This window comes from Ranitomeya imitator, chromosome 2, assembly GCF_032444005.1.
Source record: "Ranitomeya imitator isolate aRanImi1 chromosome 2, aRanImi1.pri, whole genome shotgun sequence".
NCBI classification, from domain to species: domain Eukaryota; kingdom Metazoa; phylum Chordata; class Amphibia; order Anura; family Dendrobatidae; genus Ranitomeya; species Ranitomeya imitator.
The window spans coordinates 633,946,455-633,971,962 of record NC_091283.1 but is presented as its reverse complement, the minus strand read 5'-3'; the positions used below and the strand labels follow the sequence as shown (position 1 = coordinate 633,971,962).

At 48.3% G+C, this 25,508-nt stretch overlaps 1 protein-coding gene across 3 annotated transcripts in view; it reads left to right on the top strand.

Moving 5' to 3' along the window:
* The window catches only part of TIAL1 (TIA1 cytotoxic granule associated RNA binding protein like 1), a 39,206-nt gene extending 29,787 nt beyond the window's left edge, over positions 1-9,419 (top strand). For 2 of the 3 annotated variants that reach the window (XM_069752650.1, XM_069752651.1), the window contains exons 4-12: positions 4,239-4,293; positions 4,696-4,783; positions 5,973-6,048; positions 6,115-6,223; positions 6,293-6,406; positions 6,562-6,646; positions 8,459-8,582; positions 8,810-8,949; positions 9,032-9,419. In XM_069752650.1, the coding sequence (XP_069608751.1) occupies positions 4,239-4,293; positions 4,696-4,783; positions 5,973-6,048; positions 6,115-6,223; positions 6,293-6,406; positions 6,562-6,646; positions 8,459-8,582; positions 8,810-8,949; positions 9,032-9,152 (912 nt within the window). In that variant the 3' untranslated portion in view covers positions 9,153-9,419. The remainder of the gene's footprint in view (positions 1-4,238; positions 4,294-4,695; positions 4,784-5,972; positions 6,049-6,114; positions 6,224-6,292; positions 6,407-6,561; positions 6,647-8,458; positions 8,583-8,809; positions 8,950-9,031) is intronic. The other variant, XM_069752652.1, reaches the window with a different exon arrangement.
* The last annotated feature ends 16,089 nt before the right edge of the window (positions 9,420-25,508 follow it).

Below are 25,508 nucleotides of genomic sequence, written 5' to 3'. Positions count from 1 at the left end.
GGAGGATGTGGGGGGCACATACTTTCTTCATATTAATGTCTATGGATGTAGATGAGGACAGTGAAGCCCCCGGAGGATTATGTGGGGGGCACATACTGTCTCCATATTAATGTCTATGGATGAGGATGAGGACAGTGAAGCCCCCGGAGGAGGATGTGGGGGGCACATACTGTCTCCATATTAATGTCTATGGATGAGGATGAGGACAGTGAAGCCCCCGGAGGAGGATGTGGGGGGCACATACTGTCTCCATATTAATGTCTATGGTTGTAGATGAGGACAGAGAAGCCCCCGGAGGAGGATGTGGGGGGCAAATACTGTTTCCATATTAATGTCTATGGATGTAGATGAGGACAGTGAAGCCCCCGGAGGAGAATGTGGGGGGCACATACTGTCTCCATATTAATGTCTATGGATGAGGATGAGGACAGTGAAGCCCCCGGAGGTGGATGTGGGGGGCACATACTTTCTCCATATTAATGTCTATGGATGTAGATGAGGACAGTGAAGCCCCCGGAGGAGGATGTGGGGGGCACATACTTTCTCCATATTAATGTCTATGGATGAGGATGAGGACAGTGAAGCCCCCGGAGGAGAATGTGGGGGGCACATACTGTCTCCATATTAATGTCTATGGATGAGGATGAGGACAGTGAAGCCCCCGGAGGTGGATGTGGGGGGCACATACTTTCTCCATATTAATGTCTATGGATGTAGATGAGGACAGTGAAGCCCCCGGAGGAGGATGTGGGGGGCACATACTTTCTCCATATTAATGTCTATGGATGTAGATGAGGACAGTGAAGCCCCCGGAGGAGGATGTGGGGGGCACATACTTTTCTCCATATTAATGTCTATGGATGTAGATGAGGACAGAGAAGCCCCCGGAGGTGGATGTGGGGGGCACATACTTTCCTCCATGTTAATGTCTATGGATGTAGATGAGGACAGAGAAGCCCCCGGAGGAGGATGTGGGGGGCACATACTTTCTCCATATTAATGTCTATGGATGTAGATGAGGACAGTGAAGCCCCCGGAGGAGGATGTGGGGGGCACATACTTTCTCCGTATTAATGTCTATGGATGTAGATGAGGACAGAGAAGCCCCCGGAGGAGGATGTGGGGGGCACATACTGTCTCCATATTAATGTCTATGGATGTAGATGAGGACAGTGAAGCCCCCGGAGGAGGATGTGGGGGGCACATACTTTCTCCATATTAATGTCTATGGATGTAGATGAGGACAGAGAAGCCCCCGGAGGTGGATGTGGGGGGCACATACTGTCTCCATATTAATGTCTATGGATGTAGATGAGGACAGTGAAGTCCCCGGAGGAGGATGTGGGGGGCACATACTTTCTCCATATTAATGTCTATGGATGTAGATGAGGACAGAGAAGCCCCCGGAGGTGGATGTGGGGGGCACATACTTTCTCCATATTAATGTCTATGGATGTAGATGAGGACAGAGAAGCCCCCGGAGGAGGTTGTGGGGGGCACATACTTTCTCCATATTAATGTCTATGGATGTAGATGAGGACAGTGAAGCCCCCGGAGGAGGATGTGGGGGGCACATACTGTCTCCATATTAATGTCTATTGATGTAGATGAGGACAGTGAAGTCCCCGGAGGAGGATGTGGGGGGCACATACTTTCTCCATATTAATGTCTATTGATGTAGATGAGGACAGTGAAGCCCCCGGAGGAGGATGTGGGGGGCACATACTTTCTCCATATTAATGTCTATGGATGTAGATGAGGACAGAGAAGCCCCCGGAGGAGGATGTGGGGGGCACATACTGTCTCCATATTAATATATACACCAAAAGTTGCTCTAAATAACAAAATACTGCCCTCCCCCCAACAGCGACGGGCAAGAAGTACCATACACAAGATAACCTACACAAAAAGGTGTGATACCACAATTAATATGATCCACCATGGTACTGTGATAAAATATACATTTTATTAAACATATTTTTTTTCGTACAAAAAGACAAATGTGTAAAAGTATGAATTACTACATAGAAAAAGGGTACAGATCCTCAAAAAGAGGGACTATATTGCCATAGGTAAGCGCCTAGAACCCAGGCCAAAACATGCATAAACATATGAACTGCTATGTTATAATAGTGAGACAGTCTGTTTATATCAAGATGCCGTTGGACTCTGAAAAATCCCCATACATAACGGCCTATGGAATGCCAGTCATTCTAATAAAGGGAGACATGTAATCATGCTATAATCCTAACTTTCAGGTTCCCAACATGCTGAATGCTCACATAGAACGGTGTAGTGATATGATATGTTACCTAGTTATAGGCCTGGTATGCGCTCCTCGGCGTCCCTCTGCCCCGACGCGCGTTTCGCGTTAGCTTCTTCTGGAGGCATACTTTCTCCATATTAATGTCTATGCATGTAGATGAGGACAGAGAAGCCCCCGGAGGTGGATGTGGGGGGCACATACTTTCTCCGTATTAATGTCTATGCATGTAGATGAGGACAGAGAAGCCCCCGGAGGTAGATGTGGGGGGCACATACTTTCTCCATATTAATGTCTATGGATGTAGATGAGCACAGAGAAGCCCCCGGAGGTAGATGTGGGGGGCACATACTTTCTCCATATTAATGTCTATGGATGTAGATGAGGACAGAGCACCCCCGGAGTCGGATGTGGTGGGCACATACTTTCTCCATATTAATGTCTATGGATGTAAATGAGGACAGAGCACCCCCGGAGTCCCATACTTTCTCCATATTAATGTCTATGGATGTAGATGAGGACAGAGCACCCCCGGAGTCAGATGTGGGGGGCACATACTTTCTCCATATTAATGTCTATGGATGTAGATGAGGACAGAGCACCCCCGGAGTCCCATACTTTCTCCATATTAATGTCTATGGATGTAGGTGTGGCCAGTGCACCCCCGGAGTCGGATGTGGGGGCACATACTTTCTTCGTATTAATGTCTATGGATGTAGATGAGGACAGTGAAGCCCCCGGAGGTGGATGTGGGGGCACATACTTTCTCCATATTAATGTCTATGAATGTAGATGAGGACAGAACACCCCCGGAGTCCCATACTTTCTCCATATTAATGTCTATGGATGTAGATGTGGCCAGAGCACCCCCGGAGTCGGATGTGGGGGGCACATACTTTCTCCATATTAATGTCTATGGATGTAGATGTGGCCAGAGCACCCCCGGAGTCGAATGTGGGGGCACATACTTTCTTCGTATTAATGTCTATGGATGTAGATGAGGACAGAGAAGCCCCCGGAGGTGGATGTGGTGGGCAGATACTTTCTCCATATTAATGTCTATGGATGTAGATGTGGCCAGAGCACCCCCGGAGTCGGATGTGGGGGCACATACTTTCTTCGTATTAATGTCTATGGATGTAGATGAGGACAGAGCACCCCTGGAGTCGGATGTGGGGGGCACATACTTTCTTCGTATTAATGTCTATGGATGTAGATGAGGACAGAGAAGCCCCCGGAGGTGGATGTGGTGGGCAGATACTTTCTCCATATTAATGTCTATGGATGTAGATGTGGCCAGAGCACCCCCGGAGTCGGATGTGGGGGCACATACTTTCTTCGTATTAATGTCTATGGATGTAGATGAGGACAGAGCACCCCTGGAGTCGGATGTGGGGGCACATACTTTCTTCGTATTAATGTCTATGGATGTAGATGAGGACAGAGAAGCCCCCGGAGGAGGATGTGGGGGGCAGATACTTTCTCCATATTAATGTCTATGGATGTAGATGAGGACAGTAAAGCCCCCGGAGTCGGATGTGGGGGGCACATACTTTCTTCGTATTAATGTGTATGGATGTAGATGAGGACAGAGAAGCCCCCGGAGGTGGATGTGGTGGGCAGATACTTTCTCCATATTAATGTCTATGGATGTAGATGAGGACAGAGCACCCCCGGAGTCGGATGTGGGGGGGCACATACTTTCTCCATATTAATGTCTATGGATGTAGATGAGGACAGAGAAGCCCCCGGAGGTGGATGTGGTGGGCACATACTTTCTTCGTATTAATGTCTATGGATGTAGATGAGGACAGAGCACCCCCGGAGTCCCATACTTTCTCCATATTAATGTCTATGGATGTAGATGAGGACAGAGCACCCCCGGAGTCGGATGTGGGGGCACATACTTTCCTGTGCAGTCTGTCTGCTTCTCTGTGATCTCCGCCGGTCTCTGATGACTCTCATGTTCCTGCAGGAAGTGAAGGTGAATTGGGCCACGACTCCGAGCAGCCAGAAGAAGGACACGTCCAGTAAGTAGTGGCACCCCTGCTGGCCCTGCCTGCGCGCTCTCCACTGTCTGTCTGTCACGTGACTCTGCGATGCTGCTATTAATCCCTTTTTGTTGCAGGCCCCTCCAGCAGAGAAGGGGTTAGAGGCTGGGCGCTAGCATTTTCACATCCGGTGCTGGTTAGGCGGCCTCTCTTGGTATTCTCTCTCATTTATCTAAATTTTACGCAGTTCTCTTTGTTACTGGTAGTTTCTGCGGGGGGAGGCTGGAGTTCGGCCCTCAGGCTCTTGTTTCTGAAGTTGGACATTAACCCCGTGTGTGTCTCATGGCACCGCGCCCTGTCTAGACCCCACACTGTACTGGGGACCCCACGTTGTGGTGGAGAGCTGTGTGAGACGAGTAACGTGATGCGCTTTCTTTACAGATCACTTTCATGTGTTTGTTGGAGATCTGAGCCCAGAAATCACCACAGAAGACATAAAATCTGCTTTTGCTCCATTTGGTAAAATATCGTAAGTATTTTGTGGGCGGCATGTGGCTGCGGTGTCGCTGCTCTCCGCGCAGCCTCCTTTCATGGTTTGATGGGATTCTCGTGACCTGTCTTTGGAGACTTGTTTGGCGCCCGATTTGGCGCCCGATGTGCTCGTCCTTTCTGCGGGGGGCACTGGACGTGTCCTAGCTGCTGCTGCCGCTGGGGGCTCTGGGCCCTTTTCCTGCCACATTGTGTGTTGCGATCTTTAGCCACCACTCATTGCTCGTAGTCGTGAACTATGTGGGGGGTTGGTGGTTTCTCCATGACGCTGTGTATAGCATGTAAATGCTGGGATCACTGGTGGTGGCTGCTCGCACTGAGGCCGCTCACTGGTGCTCATCTGCCGCCCTCCAGTTCTGTCTATTTGCTGGAGACAGCAAGTATCTGGGAAATGCTGCTTGGTAAGTCGCACTGATTAGCGGGTGTAAGTCTTTCCTCACTCCCACTCGCCATAAACTGAATAGCATTCTGATTATTTTGCAGAATTGCTGGTAGATGGACAGAATCTTGAAGGCTTTCAGCAAGGATCTGTGCACACTGGACTCAGTTGTAGATTTTTTTATTCTCCTTTCTATTTATCTCCGTTTCTATCTCTCACATTCTCTCTTCAGTGCAGATTGATTTTACACATACATCTCTGTGTCCGTTTTGCTGTTTTGTACTGGTGTGCTGAAGTTATTGTTCTATAGTATTATTCACCTTTCTTAAATTTTCTGAAAATGTCAATTTTTCAAAATTTACAGCTGCCCAAACTCCAAAATGGTGGTAAAGAATTGAGCAAGAAAAATAAAGCGATCTGTTAACAGGCCATGTATGCCTTTTAATTCCTACTTTTTCCTCTTTTTTCAATTTTGATATTTGCTATATTCTGCAGCCATTGATATTAGTGAGTGCATGGTGACCAGGACTGAGTGCTGCGTCTCTGATGTCGAGTAACTGCTAGGATGCATGTCTATTCCTGTCATTACTAGAGCTGTGTGCTGTAGCCAGAATGTAGACCGTGGCCGGCCGGCCAGGGAGCTAGCCATGGTAGATGGAGGCTAGCTGTGAAGCCGCAGGGCCGTCTCCACCAGACAGTGTGTGTGATCCTTCTAGATCTGCATTGATGATTTACACCATGGACTCTCTCTGCTTCCTTCATCTCATCAGTCCACGCTCTCTTCTTACAGAGACGCCAGGGTCGTAAAGGATATGGCAACGGGAAAGTCCAAGGGCTACGGCTTTGTGTCCTTCTACAACAAGCTGGTAAGTAGAGGATCTTCACATGGCTCTTCTCGCTAATTATCTCAGCTCATCCGTACTCTTTCTCAGGATGCAGAAAACGCCATCGTCCACATGGGAGGTCAGTGGTTGGGAGGGCGGCAAATAAGAACCAACTGGGCAACGCGCAAACCCCCAGCACCAAAAAGCACACAGGAAAGTGAGTGTCAGGCTCCTCACTCCATCAGCCTTATTAGCTAGAGACGTAAAGCTGACCATTAATGTGCAGACTCTTCTCTCACATCAGATACAACAAAACAGTTACGCTTCGAAGATGTTGTCAATCAGTCAAGCCCAAAAAACTGCACGGTGTATTGTGGCGGCATCGGCTCCGGTCTGACAGGCGAGTCCGTGCGTGTGGCACTCCTGACATTTGGGGTGCAGCGTGAATCGTTGGCTCTTTCTGGGTTTTTAGACCTTTTCTTGTGTTGCTGGAAATGTCCACAGTTCTTTACTTCATGATTGTTTGGGTTATCATTCTGCTCACATCTCTTATAGATCAGCTCATGCGACAGACGTTTGGGGTGTTTGGTCAGATCATGGAAATTCGAGTTTTCCCAGAGAAAGGCTATTCCTTCATTAGGTGAGTATATTAGGAAGCCTCTTCTTTGCCGCTGCCATCCCAGATGTCGGCCGTTCTGAGGTCACCACACATTACTCAGTCTGTGCAGAATTATTAGGCAAGTTGTATTCTAGAGGAATATTTTTATTATTGATCAACAACTATGTTCTCAATCAACCCAAAAGACTCATAAATATTAAAGCTTAATATTTTTGGAAGTTGGAGTGAGGTTTTTTAGATTTGGCTATCTTAGGAGGATATCTGTTTGTGCTGGTAACTATTACTGTGCAGAATTATTAGGCAACTTAATAAAAACCAAATATATTCCAATCTCACTTGTTTATTTTCACCAGGTAAACCAATATAACTGCACAAAATTTAGAAATAAACATTTCTGACATGCAAAAACAAACCCAAACAATGAGTGCCCACTATAGCCCCCTTTCTTTCTGATGACACTCGGCAGCCTCCATCCATAGATTCTGTCAGTTGCTTGATCTGTTTACGGCCAACATTGGTGCAGCAGCCACCACAGCCTCCAGATACTGCTCCGAGAGGTGGACTGTTTCCCCTCCCTGTAGATCTCACATTTTATGAGGGACCACAGGTTCTCTATAGGGTTCAGATCAGGTGAACAAGGGGCCATGTCATTATATTTTCTTCTTTGAGACCTTTACTGGCCAGCCACGCTGTGCAGTAGTTGGGGGCATGTGATGGAGCATTGTCCTGCATGAAAATCATGGTTTTCTTGACCGATACCGACATCTTCCTGCACCACTGCTTGAAGAAGTCTTCCAGAAACTGGCAGTAGGTCTGGGAGTTGGGCTTCACTCCATCCTCAACCCGAAAAGGTCCCACAAGTCCATCTTTAATGATCCCAGCCCATACCAGTACCCCACCTCCACCTTGCTGGTGTCTGAGTCGGAGTGGAGCTCTCTGCCCTTTACTGATCCAGCCTCTGGCCTGTCCATCCGGCCCATCAAGAGTCACTCTCATTTTATCAGTCCATAAAACCTTTGAACAGTCAGTCTTCAGATATTTCTTGGCCCAGTCTTGATGTTTTATCTTATGTTTCTTGTCCAGAGGTGGTCGTTTTTCAGCCTTCCTTGCCTTGGCCATGTCCCTGAGTATCGCACACCTTGTGCTTTGTGTTACTCCAGTAACGTTGCAGCTCTGAAATATGGCAAAACTGGTGGCAAATGGCATCTTGGCAGCTTCACGCTTGATTTTCCTCAATTCATTTGCAGTTATTTTGCGCCTTTTTTCCCAACACGCTTCTTGCGACCCTGTTGGCTATTTGTCATGAAACGCTTGATTGTTCGGTGATCACGCTTCAAAAGTTTGGTAATTTCAACACTGCTGCATCCCTCTGCAGACATCTCACAATTGTGGACTTTTCAGAGCCGTCAAATCTCTCTTCTGACTCATTTTGCCAAAGGAAAGTAAGTTGCCTAATAATTAAGCACACCTTATATAGCAGGGGTCCCCAACTCCAGTCCTCAAGGCCCACCAACATGTCATGTTTTCAGGATTTCCTTAGTCTTGCCCAGGTAATAATTGCATCACCTGTGCAATGCAAAGGAAATCCTGAAAACATGACCTGTTGGTGGGCCTTGAGGACTGGAGTTGGGGACCCCTGTTATATAGGGTTCTGATGTCATTAGCCAACACCCCTCCTCGTTACAGAGATGCACATCACCTGATTTACTTAATTGGTAGTTGGCTCTCAGCCTGAACAGCTCGGAGTAGGACAACATGTATAAAAAGCATCATGTGATCAAAATACAACTTGCCAAATAATTCTGCACGCATTGTACTCTTCCTGGTCTTTAGGTTTTCCAGCCATGACAGTGCCGCGCATGCCATCGTATCTGTGAATGGGACAACCATAGAGGGTCATGTAGTGAAGTGCTACTGGGGCAAAGAGACGCCAGACATGACAAAAAGCTTCCAGCAAGTAAGAAACAAATTCTGGCCATGGTGGGGGTGGGACTGTTCTTCTGACATTGTACACATTAGGACTGAACACATTGTGAAAGAAGGAGCCATGTTCTTTTTGGCTTTTCTTGATGTTCTTGTTTCACTTTCCCACTCTTGGCAATTTTGGGTTCCTGTAATTTGTGTGTGTCTGGTGCTCAGTCCTGGTACCGTCTCTGGCTTTATAACATCTTGCATCTCTTCTAGATGGACTATGGTCAGTGGGGTCAGTGGAGCCACATGTACAGCAGTCCTCAGCAGTATGGGCAGTATGTCACCAATGGTTGGCAAGTACCGTCATACGGCATGTATGGACAAGCGTGGAACCAGCAAAGCTTTGGAGTAGAGTGAGTGACGTGCCACGGTGATGATGGATGACACTGTACTAATGGCTTTCGTCAGTATTCATTGGCTATTTTTCTGTTACAGACAGTCCCAATCGGCTACATGGATGGGAGGCTTCAATGCTCAACCCCCTCCTCCCACACAGGGGCCACCAGTGATACAGAACCCACCAGGGTACAGTATGGCCAGTTACCAAACACAGTGAAAGAACTCTTCCTAATACGTGTAATCCACAACGCTGGTGACCTGGAGGATATGAACTGGGGCTTGATGGAAGGAGGAGAGGATTCCATAGATACAATATTTATTTCCAGTCGCTTCCGATGTGGAGCTGCTAGCACCACTCACATGTATTGGACTCGTCTTTTAGAGATTTTTTTTTTTTTTCTTTTTATGAAACATTTTTACCCTGAAGTTCAGGACTGGTCTTAAATTCAGTTTTCCTTCTGTACACAATAAAAGCCATTTCCGACATCTGGGTGGAGGAGTTTAAGTCATGGGTGAAGCGGCCGAGAGCGCATCTGAATTTCTCACTACTTGTAGTCCCAGCCTCCGAGAGCTGAGGTCTGGTCAGGTGGAGACTACCAGCATGTCGCTGGTCCTCATCCACAATATAGTATTTCTAAGGTCCCTTATCTAAGGAGAAGCCTGAAAGGGTTGTAGAAACAACATTTATCACCTACGTATTGGATCAAAACCCAATGGTCACTAGACCCCAGCTTTTTATTGCATATCTAGGTGGAGTTTACGAGAAGCTGTTTTCACGCATATGCGGTACTGCAGCCATCAATGTCTGTGAGTTTATCCAAAGCAGCTAAGTGATGTGCCACTCGAGCAGTGAGTGCTGGACTGTCACGCAATGCAAGCTTCTCTCTGCTGCTGTTGAGTATCAGGACTGCCACGCAGTATAAACTCCCTGATGCGGTTGATTATCAGGACCGCCACGCAGTTCAAGCTGCTCCCTGCTGCTATCAGGACCGCCACGCAGTTCAAGCTCCTCCCTGCTGCTGAGTATCGGAACCGCCACGCAGTGCAAGCTCCTCCCTGCTGCTGTGTATCTGGACTGCCACGCAGTTCAAGCTCCTTCCTACTGCGGTTGAGTATCAGGACCGCGACGCAGTGCAAGCTCCTCCCTGCTGCTGAGTATCAGGACTGCCACGCAGTTCAAGCTCCTCCCTGCTGCTGAGTATCGGAACCGCCACGTAGTGCAAGCTCCTCCCTGCTGCTGTGTATCTGGACTGCCACGCAGTTCAAGCTCCTTCCTACTGCGGTTGAGTATCAGGAGCGCCACGTAGTGCAAGCTCCTCCCTGCTGCTGATTATCAGGACTGCCATGCAGTTCAAGCTCCTTCCTGCTGCGGTTGAGTATCAGGACCGCCAAGCAGTGCAAGCTCCTCCCTGATGCTGACTATCAGGACCATCACGCAGTGCAAGCTCCTCCCTGCTGCTGACTATCAGGACCATCACGCAGTGCAAGCTCCTCCCTGCTGCTGTCGAGTAGTGAGGAGGAACGGAGCGCACGATGATCAATGTGGGGTCATCAGTGATCAGACACTTAAGATCTCTAGGTTGGTAGAGGGGTGAGGAATGGCCTTCGTAGACGGCTCCTTTTTGTTTGTTTTGTGCTGCCCATTATGTAAATTGTTATTGTTTATTGGTGTCACGATATGGTATGAAATATCATAAGTAGTTCTCTTGCTAGCCTGCGTGGGCTAAGCCCCCCTTCTTGGAGTGATGCTGCAACAGTTTGTAGCTTCAAATTCCTGACTTTCAACTCCCAAGCCCCCCTTCCCTTTCATTCAGCCAAGAGCTGCTTTGACAATGTACTGGGGAGTTTTATGGCCGAGAGGTATTTACGACTAGGCTCAAATCTTCCTCTAGCAGAGAACTGTTTAGAAGTGTCTAGAAGTTTCTAGGATCCATGAAAGATTCTTTGTTTGGTTTTTGTACGATATTATGCACAATGTTTACGTTAACAACACGAAAATATATATTCGTATTCTCACTCGGTGGACCTACCCATCCCCCGAAACACGGGCTTCTAACTCCGTCTGGTAAAGAAGTAGGGATTTCTCTGTAAATATGTATCCCAGATAGGACATATTTGATCTCATTAGAATGCTCACGTTAATCCGAGATGAATGATGGGTTTGTTAGGACTATGACATGTTTTGTAGCGGAGTTATCGAAATTAGATATAGATTAGAATAAAATGAGTTAACTGAAGAGGTAGGAGGGACGAGGTGATCCAACCCCTTTCTGGGATGTTACAGGCTTAGCTATAACTGTCTGCACACATCCCCAGCTTGGGTCTTGTCTTTTTTTTTTCCCTGGAAGAGCTGAGCATATCCCATGAACTGGGACGTATGGAAAACTGCACTAGCCTGGGTGCCTGCCATGCTTTGAACATGTGAGTGTTACTTTTTCTCATTTAATCCCTGTTTATTTCATAACTACCCTTGTACATATTTGCAATTGTCTCATTTGTAACATCTTTATAAAATATTTTTGGTAAAGCACTGCCTAATTTTTTATGGGATATAATATTATATGTTAGTTCATTCTCCATGCTCTAAACGTACCCTGTCTCTGGAAGAGAATTACGCTACTGTGTTGGGTTAGCTTCGGACCCGTTTAATCGAAGCTGGTGGCAGCGATAGTGTGCAGACTGTTGAGTGATGCTGTAGCGACTGCGGCGTTGATAATTATTGTTCCTGCCTGAGTGGGAGTAGTTATCGCGTCGCTGCAGCGTGCCCAATAGCCAGTACATAGCAGGCAGCCTTTCTGGCGACTAATTACCCAGGGTGCAGTACCTAATCTGACCTGAGAGTAAGGGGGGCGCCAGAGAGCTGCAAGTGTTAAGTGGAACTGTAAGCGGGATATACATAAATCCCTGCAGTTTGTGGTATATTGAAAGCAGTGGGATACCTAGAATAAGCCCCTGCTGTAAACTAAGAGGTCGATAGCCTTGTGGGTGTTTTCTCATCACATTGTTAGCAGTGGAGGGATAACTAAGATAAGCCCCCCTGCACATGTGATAGCCGTCTGTTGGCCTAAAGTCACCCCAACCCGTTACGGTCACAGTGTGAATCGTGACAAATTGGTGGCAGCGGTCAGGGGAATCCTGACAATTGGTGGCAGCGGTGGGATATCTTAGAGCATTAGTGATTTGGTTTGAGTAATCATTCCTCTCACTAAAAACTTGCAGAAAGTTCTTGCGAGGACTCTGCGCAAATAAGTTTGGAGAACGAACTCAGTGTTTTATTAGTCTTGAGACAATTGCGTACTGGTAATTATCCCCTCCCTTCCTCTTCGTTTTTCTATCCTATCTTTTATTTGGCAACCATGGCTGCGAAAGGGGAAGCCTGGTACAACCAGCAGAAGAAGGACTTTCTTGCTGGGATATGCACGTGCCATGGCCTGAACCCCCAGGGCAAGACCAAGGCTCAAATGGTCGCTGAACTGGTGCAATTTGAAGCAGACCAAGCCAGGCCACAGAAGCCAGCACAAGCGAACATGGTGCTGCAGCAGAGGTCCAACCACTGAATACGGGCCCTACTGGCAACCAGGGGGGCGCAGACCTCCTCCTGCAGCTGGCTCTGCAACAATGCGCCGCAGATGACCTAGAGGGACGTCGGCAGCTGATTCAGCAATACCATGAGCGAGCCGAGCGAGAGGCCCAGCGAGCCGAGCGGCAAGCGGAGCGGGAGTACCAGCTGCAGATGGCCCAACTGCAAATGCAGCGGTCGTCCCAGTCCAGCCGTGAGCCCAGCAGCGCTCAGATACCTAAGCCTCGGCCCGATCACTTTCCTGTTATGGAGAAGGACGGAGACTTGGACACTTTTCTGCGGGCCTTTGAGAAAGCCTGCAGACAGTACCAACTGCCTACAGATGAATGGGCCCGATACCTGACACCAGGGCTGAGAGGTAAAGCTCTGGAGGCGTTTGCTGCCCTCCCTCAAGAACAAGATGGTGACTATGAGGCCATCAAGCAGGCTCTAATAGCCAAGTACCAGCTTACACCCGAGGTGTACCGTAGAAAGTTCTGGACCCTCCAACGTGGCCCACACGACAGTTACAGTGATGTGCATGGACTGGGGGACCCACTTTGACCAGTGGACCCAAGGACTGTCAGTGACCACCTTTCCACAGCTGCGAGACCTGATGATCAAAGACCAGTTCTTTCATCTTTGCCCAGCTGAGGTGCGACAGTTCGTGATGGACAGAGAACCCAAAGATGTGACGAAAGCAGCGCAGATTGCCGATGCCTATGAGGCCAACCGTAGATCGGAAGTGTGGAAGCCAGTCACCACCAGCTGGAGAGGGGGTAAGCCTGCAACCAATGCCAGTACCCCTGCCAGCCAACACACCAGAGGTCCTGGCCCCGTGGCCAACAGCACCAGACCTACCACCGAACCTCGCAAGTGTTACACTTGCAATCAGACTGGTCATCTCAGTTGCTCCTGCCCAACCAAGCAGAAGAACCCCTCCAGCCAAGGCCCCTGGGCCTAATGCAGCAGTTCTTTTGGTGGGTGGTGTGGTTGGGAGGGTGTGTGACAACGTACAGCACGTCACTGTGGGAGGCCATGTTGCTACAGGCCTCAAGGACACCGGGGCTGAACGAACCCTCATCCGACCCGACCTGGTGGCCCCTGAAGAAATCATCCCGGGGAAAACCCTAACTGTCACTGGGATTGGGGGCATCAGCTGTCCCTTACCGATGGCCTGGGTTTTTATTGATTGGGGTGCTGGGAGCGGGGTGAAGGAAGTGGGGCTGTCTGATAATTTGCCCACTGATGTTTTGTTGGGGACTGATTTGGGAAAGATGGTTGCATACTACGTCCCTGACACCCCTCCCCAATCTACTAATGAGGGTAAAGTTAACCCTGATGATGATGATGGAAAATCGCATGTGTTGCCTGACCATGCTTTATGTTGTAATGATGCATCTAATAACCATTTTTTTCCTAGGATTGATGGTGAAAATGTTGTACCTGTGCCAACTGAACCTGATAATGATTTTTCTGTGAAGGTTAATGTGTCCATAGGTACAGGCTTGCCCAGCCACGTCGCTCTGCGGAGTGAGACGGCTGAGGAACCCCTAACAGGGGCAAGTGTCGGTGCTACAGGAAATGGGGAGATGCATGGGAACCGTGAGGAAGGTGATGCCATGAAAGTGACCAGTGCCACCGAGGAAGGTAACTGGCCCATAAGTAGCACTGCCCCTGGAGTGTTGGGGGTGGATGGGGAGGTAGAGCCCATAGCAGCGCCGGCTGATGGGTCTTTAGAAATCCCCGGGGAGACATCCTACGTAGCTGCTGTCACCCGCAGTCAGAGTGCCCGGAGCGCAGATAACTGTCAGCCTTCCGGACCCTCCTCAGTCACCAGTGTGACTGAACCAGAGGTGGACCCAGAGCAGGTCCAAGAGGGTTCCCGTGGGGAAGGGACCCTGACGTCGCTTCTGGCTTCCCCTAGCCAGGAGTTTCAGGCCGCTCTGCACACAGATGCGAGCCAAGAGAGTTTGAGACAACTTGCCGGGACGCACTTCTCCGAGGCTGATAAGGAGAAGGTGTTCTAGGAACAAGGAAGGTTGTACCGGGAGACAGTACCCGGAGAATCACAAAAGGAGTGGTTGAGGGAAAGACAGCTGGTTGTCCCACAGCAATTGCGGGGGTGAGTTGTTGCGGATTGCCCATGAGATCCCGCTAGCTGGACACTTGGGGATCAGCAAAACTAAGGCCCGGCTGTCTCAACACTTCTATTGGCCTAAGATGGGGACAGATGTGTCAAACTACTGCCGCTCTTGTATCACTTGTCAAAGAGTGGGGAAGGCGGGGCCTGCTCTTAAGGCTCCCCTGATCCTGTTGCCAGTGATAGAGGAGCCTTTCCAGAGGATCGCGGTGGACATTGTGGGCCCGCTGGCCGTCCCCAGCAGCTCTGGAAAGCAATGCATCCTTACTGGGGTAGACTACGCTACCCGGTACCCAGAGGCAGTAGCTCTGTCGTCCACTATGGCAGATAAGGTGGCGGATGCCCTGTTGGCCATCTTTTCACGTGTAGGATTTCCCAGGGCAATGCTTACTGATCAAGGGACCCAATTTATGTCTCGCCTAATGGAGGCTCTCTGTAAGAGAATGCAGGTGAAGCACCTGGTATCGAGTGCGTATCACCCACAGACCAATGGCTTGTGTGAACGCTTCAATGGTACCCTCAAACAGATGCTACGCATGCTGGTTGAGACTCAAGGGCGCGACTGGGAGCGGTACCTCCCACACCTGCTGTTCGCTTACCGAGAGGTTCCGCAGGCCTCGACGGGGTTCTCCCCCTTCGAGCTCCTGTATGGCAGGCGAGTCCGGGGACCCCTTGGGTTGGTAAGAGAATCCTGGGAAGAGGAGCCGAACCCTTCTGAAGTGTCCATAGTGGAGTATGTCATGCGCTTCCGTGACAAGATGCAGACCTTGACGCAGTTGGTGCATGACAACATGACGCAGGCTCAGGCTGACCAGAAGCACTGGTACGACCAGAACGCCCGGGAGCAGACCTACCACGTGGGTCAAAAGGTGTGGGTGCTGGTTCCCGTACCAACGGATAAGCTTCAGGCAGCCTGGGAGGGCCCGTACGTCGTCCACCAACAGCTCAAGCCGTTCACTTACGTGGTCACGCTTCACCACGCTCTGGGTAGGCGAAAGGCCTTTCACGTCAACATGATGAAGGCTCATCACGAACGTGAACCTTTCGTCCTGCCCGAAGACGGGGAGGAAGACACCCTCCTGGACATGCTGGCCCAAGCCAAGGCCAATGGGTCCATCGAGGACGTGGAGGTAAGCGCCTCGTTAACTGAACCCCAGCGGTTGCAGTTGCAAACCACACTGGAACCCTTCCGGGTCGTGTTCTCCAACCGACCTGGGAGGACTGATTTAGCAGTCCACGAGGTGGACACCGGGAATCACGCCCCACTACGGCGAACACCCTATCGAATCTGACCAGGTGCAGCAGATTATGCGCCAAGAGATCGATGAGATGTTACAGCTGGGGGTGATTCGACGGTCAAAGAGCGCGTGGGCATCACCTGTAGTTCTCGTGCCAAAGAAGGACCGGACCACCCGGTTCTGCGTGGACTACAGGGGGCTCAACGCCATCACAGCCTCGGATGCGCACCCAATGCCGCGCATCGAGGAGCTGCTTGAGAAGTTAGCTGGTGCACATTACCTAACAATAATGGATCTGAGTCGAGGATACTGGCAGATTCCCCTGAGGCACAGGAGATGTCCGCCTTTATCACACCCTTTGGACTGTACGAGTCCACGGTCATGCCCTTCGGCATGAAGAATGCCCCTGCCACTTTCCAGCGGATGGTCAACCTCCTGCTTCAGGGACTGGAGAAGTACGCCGTGGCGTACTTGGATGACATTGCCATCTTCAGTCCCTCCTGGAAGGAACACCTGCAGCATCTCGAGGAGGTGCTCAGGCGAATTCACCAAGCAGGACTGACTATCAAGCCGGGAAAGTGCCAGATGGGCATGAGGGAGGTTCACTACCTGGGGCACCGGGTAGGCGGGAACACCCTGAAGCCAGAGCCTGACAAAGTGGGAGTGATCGTGAACTGGCCCACTCCCGTGACCAAGAAACAGGTGATGTCCTTCTTGGGCACTGCAGGGTACTATAGGCGCTTCGTACAGCACTATAGTAGCCTGGCAAAACCTTTGACGGACCTCACCAGGAAGAGGCTACCCCACATCGTCAACTGGACAGATGGCTGTGAGGGGGCCTTCCAGGCGTTGAAAACCGCACTGTGCAACGCCCCTGTGTTGAAAGCAGTTTGGCCTTGGTGCTGTGCTCAGCCAGGTTGACTCGGAGGACCAAGAGCACCCCGTGTTATACCTGAGCCAGAAACTTTTGCCGAGGGAAGTGGCCTACTCCACCATCGAGAAGGAGTGCCTGGCCATAGTCTGGGCCCTGCAGCGCTTGCAGCCCTACTTGTACGGTCGCACCTTCACTGTGGTGACCGACCACAACCCTCTGTGCTGGCTAAACACCATGCCCAAGCCCCCCTTCCCTTTCATTCAGCCAAGAGCTGCTTTGCCAATGTACTGGGGAGTTTTATGGCCGAGAGGTATTTACGACTAGGCTCAAATCTTCCTCTAGCAGACAACTGTTTAGAAGTGTCTAGAAGTTTCTAGGATCCATGAAAGATTCTTTGTTTGGTTTTTGTACGATGATATGCACAATGTTTACGTTAAGAACACGAAAATATATATTCTTATTCTCACTCGGTGGACCTACCCATCCCCCGAAACACGGGCTTCTAACTCCGTCTGGTAAAGAAGTAGGGATTTCTCTGTAAATATGTATCCCAGATAGGACATATTTGATCTCATTAGAATGCTCACGTTAATCCGAGATGAATGATGGGTTTGTTAGGACTATGACATATTTTGTAGCGGAGTTATCGAAATTAGATATAGATTAGAATAAAATGAGTTAACTGAAGAGGGACGAGGTGATCCAACCCCTTTCTGGGATGTTACAGGCTTAGCTATAACTGTCTGCACACATCCCCAGCTTGGGTCTTGTCTTTTTTTTTCCCTGGAAGAGCTGAGCACATCCCATGAACTGGGACGTATGGAAAACTGCACTAACCTGGGTGCCTGCCATGCTTTGAACATGTGAGTGTTACTTTTTCTCATTTAATCCCTGTTTATTTCATAATTACCCTTGTACATATTTGCAATTGTCTCATTTGTAACATCTTTATAAAATATTTTTGATAAAGCACTGCCTAATTTTTTATGGGATATAATATTATATGTTAGTTCATTCTCCATGCTCTAAACGTACCCTGTCTCTGGAAGAGAATTACGCTACTGTGTTGGGTTAGCTTCGGACCCGTTTAATCGAAGCTGGTGGCAGCGATAGTGTGCAGACTGTTGAGTGATGCTGTAGCGACCTGAAAATAAGGGGGGGCGCCAGAGAGCTGCAAGTGTTAAGTGGAACTGTAAGCGGGATATACATAAATCCCTGCAGTTTGTGGTATATTGAAAGCAGTGGGATACCTAGAATAAGCCCCTGCTGTAAACTAAGAGGTCGATAGCCTTGTGGGTGTTTTCTCATCACATTATTAGCAGTGGAGGGATAACTAAGATAAGCCCCCCTGCACATGTGGTAGCCGTCTGTTGGCCTAAAGTCACTCCAACCCGTGACGTAGGGGTGACGGTCACGGTGTGAATCGTGACAAATTGGTGGCAGCGGTCAGGGGAATCCTGACAATTGGGTTTACTAAGAGGAAATAAAGCAACTCTAGTGTTGGGCGCATTGTTGGCACCCCTGATTATGTACACACACATATATTAGTGGTACCCGCTTCATTTCTATCAGTTAATAAGAGGAATTATTTTTTTCTTATGCTCAGGGCTAGTTAACTTTTTGGGAGATTTTTAAAATATAACAGGAGAAAATTGGAAAACATAATAAACATCTATAATGAGCAATACAAATTAACGTTAATAATGTAAATTGTTACCCTAACCATTTGAGAGGGAAGGGAAAACAAGGAATAAAGTCAGGAGTAAAGTGGGAGGAAAAAAGGGGAGAGAGAGAAAAGGAGGAAGGAAAGAACAAGGAAAAGAGAGGAATAAAAATAAACTGGAAAAGAGGGAGATGGAAAAGGAAAAACTGCAAAGATTCATCTGAAAAAGAACAATAAACATACCTAATATAGGAAGTTTAGAAAAAGTATTAAAAAAACTCATACTGGCTAACAATCGAGTTTTATCAAGAACAAGTAATCTGCATGTAAAGGAAAGGTTCCGTGAAGACCATCTGACCTCGTATTTGGAGAGTCACTTTTAAGAGCAAATGCAAATTCAAAAGTGTGAACAGCGATTGTCGAAGCAAACTGTCGTAGGGAGAACAGATGATTTCCATTTGGCTGCAATCAGTATTTTGGTAACTGCAAAAATATATTTTCTCTAGGAAGCAAATCTGCATGAAGAGAAAGAAGGTACATTTGGGGAGAAGTGGACACTTTGTCTTTCTCTACCTTATTTGATAATACAGTTATCTCTTTCCAGAGAGGTTTTAATTTCAGGAAGGCCCAGAAGGTCTGAATGATGCTACCTCGCTTGTTATGAAAGGCAATTCAGTATCACAATGGACATGGAGGTCAGAGCACATACAGTGATCTGACAATAACCCAAAATAATAGAACGAGCTCTGAGACGTGGGAACTCTGCAGACCGCAATCCCTGATCCTCTCCAAACACAACTAGAGGCAGCCGTGGATTGCGCCTAACGCTACCTATGCAACTCGGCACAGCCTGAGAAACTAACTAGCCTGAAGATAGAAAAAATAAGCCTACCTTGCCTCAGAGAAATACCCCAAAGGAAAAGGCAGCCCCCCACATATAATGACTGTGAGTAAGATGAAAAGACAAACGTAGGGATGAAATAGATTCAGCAAAGTGAGGCCCGATATTCTAGACAGAACGAGGATAGGAAAGATAACTTTGCGGTCTACACAAAACCCTAAAGAAAAACACGCAAAGGGGCAAAAAGACCCTCCGTACCGAACTAAAGGCACGGAGGTACACCCTTTGCGTCCCAGAGCTTCCAGCAAAACAAATAGACAAGCTGGACAGAAAAAATAGCAACAAATAGCAAAGAAGCACTTAGCTATGCAGAGCAGCAGGCCACAGGAATGATCCAGAGAAACACAAGTCCAACACTGGAACATTGACAGGAAGCATGAATCAAAGCATTAGGTGGGGTTAAGTAGAGAAGCACCTAACGACCTCACCAGATCACCTGAGGGAGGAAACTCAGAAGCAGCAGTACCAGTTTCCTCCACAAACGGAAGCTCCCAGAGAGAATCAGCCGAAGTACCACTTGTGATCACAGGAGGGAGCTCTGCCACAGAATTCACAACAGTACCCCCCCCTTGAGGAGGGGTCACCGAACCCTCACCAGAGCCCCCAGGCCGACCAGGATGAGCCACATGAAAGGCACGAACAAGATCGGGAGCATGGACATCAGAGGCAAAAACCCAGGAATTATCCTCCTGAGCATAACCCTTCCATTTAACCAGATACTGGAGTTTCCGTCTTGAAACACGAGAATCCAAAATCTTCTCCACAATATACTCCAATTCCCCCTCCACCAAAACCGGGGCAGGAAGGTCAACAGATGGAACCATAGGTGCCACGTATCTCCGCAACAATGACCTATGGAAGACGTTATGTATGAAAAAAGAATCTGGGAGGGTCAGACGAAAAGACACAGGATTAATAACCTCAGAAATCCTATAAGGACCAATGAAACGAGGTTTAAACTTCGGAGAGGAAACCTTCATAGGAATATGACGAGAAGATAACCAAACCAGATCCCCAACACGAAGTCAGGGACCCACACGGTGTCTGCGATTAGCGAAACGTTGAGCCTTCTCCTGGGACAAGGTCAAATTGTCCACTACGAGTCCAAATCTGCTGCAACCTGTCCACCACAGTATCCACACCAGGACAGTCCGAAGACTCAACCTGTCCTGAAGAGAAACGAGGATGGAACCCAGAATTGCAGAAAAATGGCGAAACCAAGGTAGCCGAGCTAGCCCGATTATTAAGGGCGAACTCAGCCAAAGGCAAAAAGGACATTCAGTCATCCTGATCGGCAGAAACAAAGCATCTCAGATAGGTTTCCAAGGTCTGATTGGTTCGTTCGGTCTGGCCATTAGTCTGAGGATGAAAAGCCGAGGAAAAAGACAAGTCAATGCCCATCCTACCACAAAAGGCTCGCCAAAACCTCGAAACAAACTGGGAACCTCTGTCAGAAACGATATTCTCTGGAATGCCATGCAAACGAACCACATGCTGGAAGAACAATGGCACCAAATCAGAGGAGGAAGGCAACTTGGACAAGGGTACCAGATGGACCATCTTAGAAAAGCGATCACAGACCACCCAAATGACTGACATCTTTTGAGAGACGGGAAGATCTGAAATAAAATCCATAGAGATATGTGTCCAAGGTCTCTTCGGGACCGGCAAGGGCAAAAGCAACCCACTGGCACGAGAACAGCAGGGCTTAGCCCGAGCACAAATCCCACAGGACTGCATAAAAGAACGCACATCCCGCGACAGAGACGGCCACCAAAAGGATCTAGCCACTAACTCTCTGGTACCAAAGATTCCAGGATGACCAGCCAACACCAAACAATGAACCTCAGAGATCACTTTATTTGTCCACCTATCCGGGACAAACAGTTTCTCCGCTGGACAACGATCAGGTTTATTAGCCTGAAATTTTTGCAGCACCCGCCGCAAATCAGGGGAGATGGCAGACACAATTACTCCTTCCTTGAGGATACCCGCCGGCTCAGATAAACCCGGAGAGTCGGGCACAAAACTCCTAGACAGAGCATCCGCCTTCACATTTTTAGAGCCCGGAAGATACGAAATCACAAAATCAAAACGGGCGAAAAACAGCGACCAACGAGACTGTCTAGGATTCAAACGCTTAGCAGACTCGAGATAAGTCAGGTTCTTATGATCAGTCGATACCACCACGCGATGCTTAGCTCCTTCAAGCCAATGACGCCACTCCTCGAATGCCCACTTCATGGCCAGCAACTCTCGGTTGCCCACATCATAATTCCGCTCAGCAGGCGAAAACTTCCTGGAAAAAAAAGCGCATGGTTTCATCACTGAACAATCAGAACCTCTCTGCGACAAAACAGCCCCTGCTCCAATCTCAGAAGCATCAACCTCGACCTGGAACGGAAGAGAAACATCAGGTTGACACAACACAGGGGCAGAAGAAAAACGACGCTTCAACTCTTGAAAAGCTTCCACAGCAGCAGAAGACCAATTGACCAAATCAGCACCCTTCTTGGTCAAATCGGTCAATGGTTTGGCAATACTAGAAAAATTGCTGATGAAGCGACGATAAAAATTAGCAAAGCCCAGGAACTTTTGCAGACTTTTCAGAGATGTCGGCTGAGTCCAATCATGGATGGCTTGGACCTTAACAGGATCCAACTCGATAGTAGAAGGGGAAAAGATGAACCCCAAAAATGAAACCTTCTGCACACCAAAGAGACACTTTGATCCCTTCACAAACAAAGAGTTAGCACGCAGGACCTGAAAAACCGTTCTGACCTGTTTCACATGAGACTCCCAATCATCCGAGAAGATCAAAATGTCATCCAAGTACACAATCAGGAATTTATCCAGGTACTCTCGGAAGATGTCATGCATAAAGGACTGAAACACTGATGGAGCATTGGCAAGTCCGAATGGCATCACTAGATACTCAAAATGACCCTCGGGCGTATTAAATGCAGTTTTCCATTCATCGCCTCGCCTGATTCGCACCAGATTATACGCACCACGAAGATCAATCTTGGTGAACCAACTAGCCCCCTTAATCCGAGCAAACAAATCAGATAACAAAGGCAAGGGGTACTGAAATTTAACAGTGATCTTATTAAGAAGGCGATAATCTATACAAGGTCTCAGCGAACCATCCTTTTTGGCTACAAAAAAGAACCCTGCTCCTAATGGCGACGATGAGGGGCGAATATGCCCCTTCTCCAGGGATTCCTTCACATAACTGCGCATAGCGGTGTGCTCAGGCACGGATAAATTAAACAGTCGACCTTTTGGGAATTTACCACCAGGAATCAAATTGATAGCACAATCACAATCCCTACCTATGCGGAGGTAGGGCATCGGACTTGGGCTCATCAAATACATCCCGGTAATCAGACAAGAACTCTGGAACCTCAGAAGGGGTGGATGACGAAATTGACAAAAATGGAACATCACCATGTACCCCCTGACAACCCCAGCTGGACACTGACATGGATTTCCAATCCAATACTGGATTATGGGCTTGTAGCCATGGCAACCCCAACACGACCACATCATGCAGATTATGCAACACCAGAAAGAGAATATCCTCCTGATGTGCAGGAGCCATGCACATGGTCAGCTGGGTCCAGTATTGAGGCTTATTCTTGGCCAAAGGCGTAGCATCAATACCTCTCAATGGAATAGGACACTGCAAGGGCTCCAAGAAAAACCCACAACGCTTAGCATATTCCAAGTCCATCAAATTCAGAGCAGCGCCTGAATCCACAAACGCCATGACAGAATATGATGACAAAGAGCAGATCAAGGTAACGGACAGAAGAAATTTTGACTGTACCGTACCAATGGTGGCAGACCTAGCGAACCGCTTAGTGCGCTTAGGACAATCAGAGATAGCATGAGTGGAATCACCACAGTAGAAACACAGCCCATTCAGACGTCTGTGTTCTTGCCGTTCAACTCTGGTCAAAGTCCTATCGCACTGCATAGGCTCAGGTTTAAGCTCAGGTAATACCGCCAAATGGTGCACAGATTTACGCTCACGCAAGCGTCGACCGATAATAATAATAATAATTTTTATTTATATAGCGCCAACATATTCCGCAGCGCTTTACAAATTATAGAGGGGACTTGTACAGACAATAGACATTACAGCATAACAGAAATACAGTTCAAAACAGATACCAGGAGGAATGAGGGCCCTGCTCGCAAGCTTACAAACTATGGGGAAAAGGGGAGACACGAGAGGTGGATGGTAACAATTGCTTTAGTTATTCGGACCAGCTATAGTGTAAGGCTCAGGTGTTCATGTAAAGCTGCATGAACCAGTTAACTGCCTAAGTATGTAGCAGTACAGACACAGAGGGCTAATACTGCATAAAGTGTATGAGAACATGATGCGAGGAACCTTTTTTTTTTTTTATTATAAATAGGCCACACAGGGATCGTTAGGTTAATGCATTGAGGCGGTAGGCCAGTCTGATCAAATAAGTTTTTAGGGCACGCTTAAAACTGTGGGGATTGGGGATTAATCGTATTAACCTAGGTAGTGCATTCCAAAGAATCGGCGCAGCACGTGTAAAGTCTTGGAGACGGGAGTGGGAGGTTCTGATTATTGAGGATGCTAACCTGAGGTCATTAGCGGAGCGGAGGGCACGGGTAGGGTGGTAGACTGATACCAGAGAGGAGATGTAGGGTGGTGCTGAGCCATGGAGTGCTTTGTGGATGAGGGTAGTAGTTTTGTACTGGATTCTGGAGTGGATGGGTAGCCAGTGTAATGACTAGCACAGGGTATAGGCATCGGTGTAACGGTTGGTGAGGAATATGATCCTGGCTGCAGCATTCAGGACAGATTGGAGCGGGGAGAGTTTTGCAAGATTAGTAGAGAGTTACAATAGTCCAGACGAGAATGAATAAGTGAAACAGTCAGAGTTTTTGCAGAGTCGAAAGTAAGAAAAGGGCGAATTCTAGAAATGTTTTTGAGATGCAGGTAAGAAGAGCGAGCCAGTGATCGGATGTAGGGGGTGAATGAAAGGTCAGAATCAAGTAGGACCCCAAGGCAGCGGGCATGTTGCTTTGGAGTAATGGTGGAACCGCACACGGAGATGGCAATGTCAGGCAAAGGTAGATTAGTAGAGGGAGAGAACACGAGGAGTTCAGTTTTTGACAGGTTTAGTTTCAGATAGAGGGAGGACATGATGTTAGAGACAGCGGTAAGACAATCACTGGTGTTTTCTAAAAAGGTCGGTGTGATATCGGGAGCAGAAGTGTATAATTGGGTGTCGTCAGCATAGAGATGTACTGGAAACCAAATCTACTGATTGTTTGTCCAATAGGGGCAGTATACAACGAGAAGAGTAGGGGGCCTAGGACTGATCCTTGAGGAACCCCAACAGTAAGGGGAAGGTGAGAGGAGGAGGAACCAGCAAAACATACAGTGAAGGATCGGTCAGAGAGATAGGAGGAGAACCAGGAGAGAACGGTGTCCTTGAGGCCGATGGAGCGGAGCATAGTGAGGAGGAGCTGATGATCCACAGTGTTGAATGCTGCAGAGAGATCCAAGAGAATTAGCATGGAGTAGTGACCATTAGATTTAGCTGTTAGTAGGTCATTAGAGACTTTAGTGAGGGCAGTTTCAGTAGAGTGTAAAGAGCGGAAGCCAGATTGAAGAGGGTCGAGAAGAGAGTTATCTGAGAGATAGCGGGTAAGACGGGAGTGGACCAGGCGTTCGAGGAGTTTAGAGATGAAGGGAAGATTAGAGACAGGTCTATAATTAGCGGCACAGTTTTGATCGAGGGATGGTTTTTTAAGTAATGGATGTATGATGGCATGCTTAAATGAGGAGGGAAAAATACCGGAAGTGAGGGAAAGGTTGAATATTTTTGTTAGGTGAGAGGTGACAGCCGGGGAAAGGGACTGGAGGAGATGTGACGGAATGGGGTCACTGGTGCAAGTGGTCGGGCGAGAAGATGCTTACTTCTTCTGTAACTGCTTCAAAGTCAGAAAGTGAACTAGATGCAGTGGGGGAGGGAGGACAGTGCATGGTATGAAGAGATTGGGAGATGATTTCCTGTCGAATGTGGTCAATTTTTTCTTTGAAGTAATTGGCCAGATCGTCAGCACAGAGATCCGTGGTTGGGGCCTGCTCTCTTGGGTTGAGTAGGGACTGGAACGTGTCAAAGAGACGTTTAGGGTTATTGG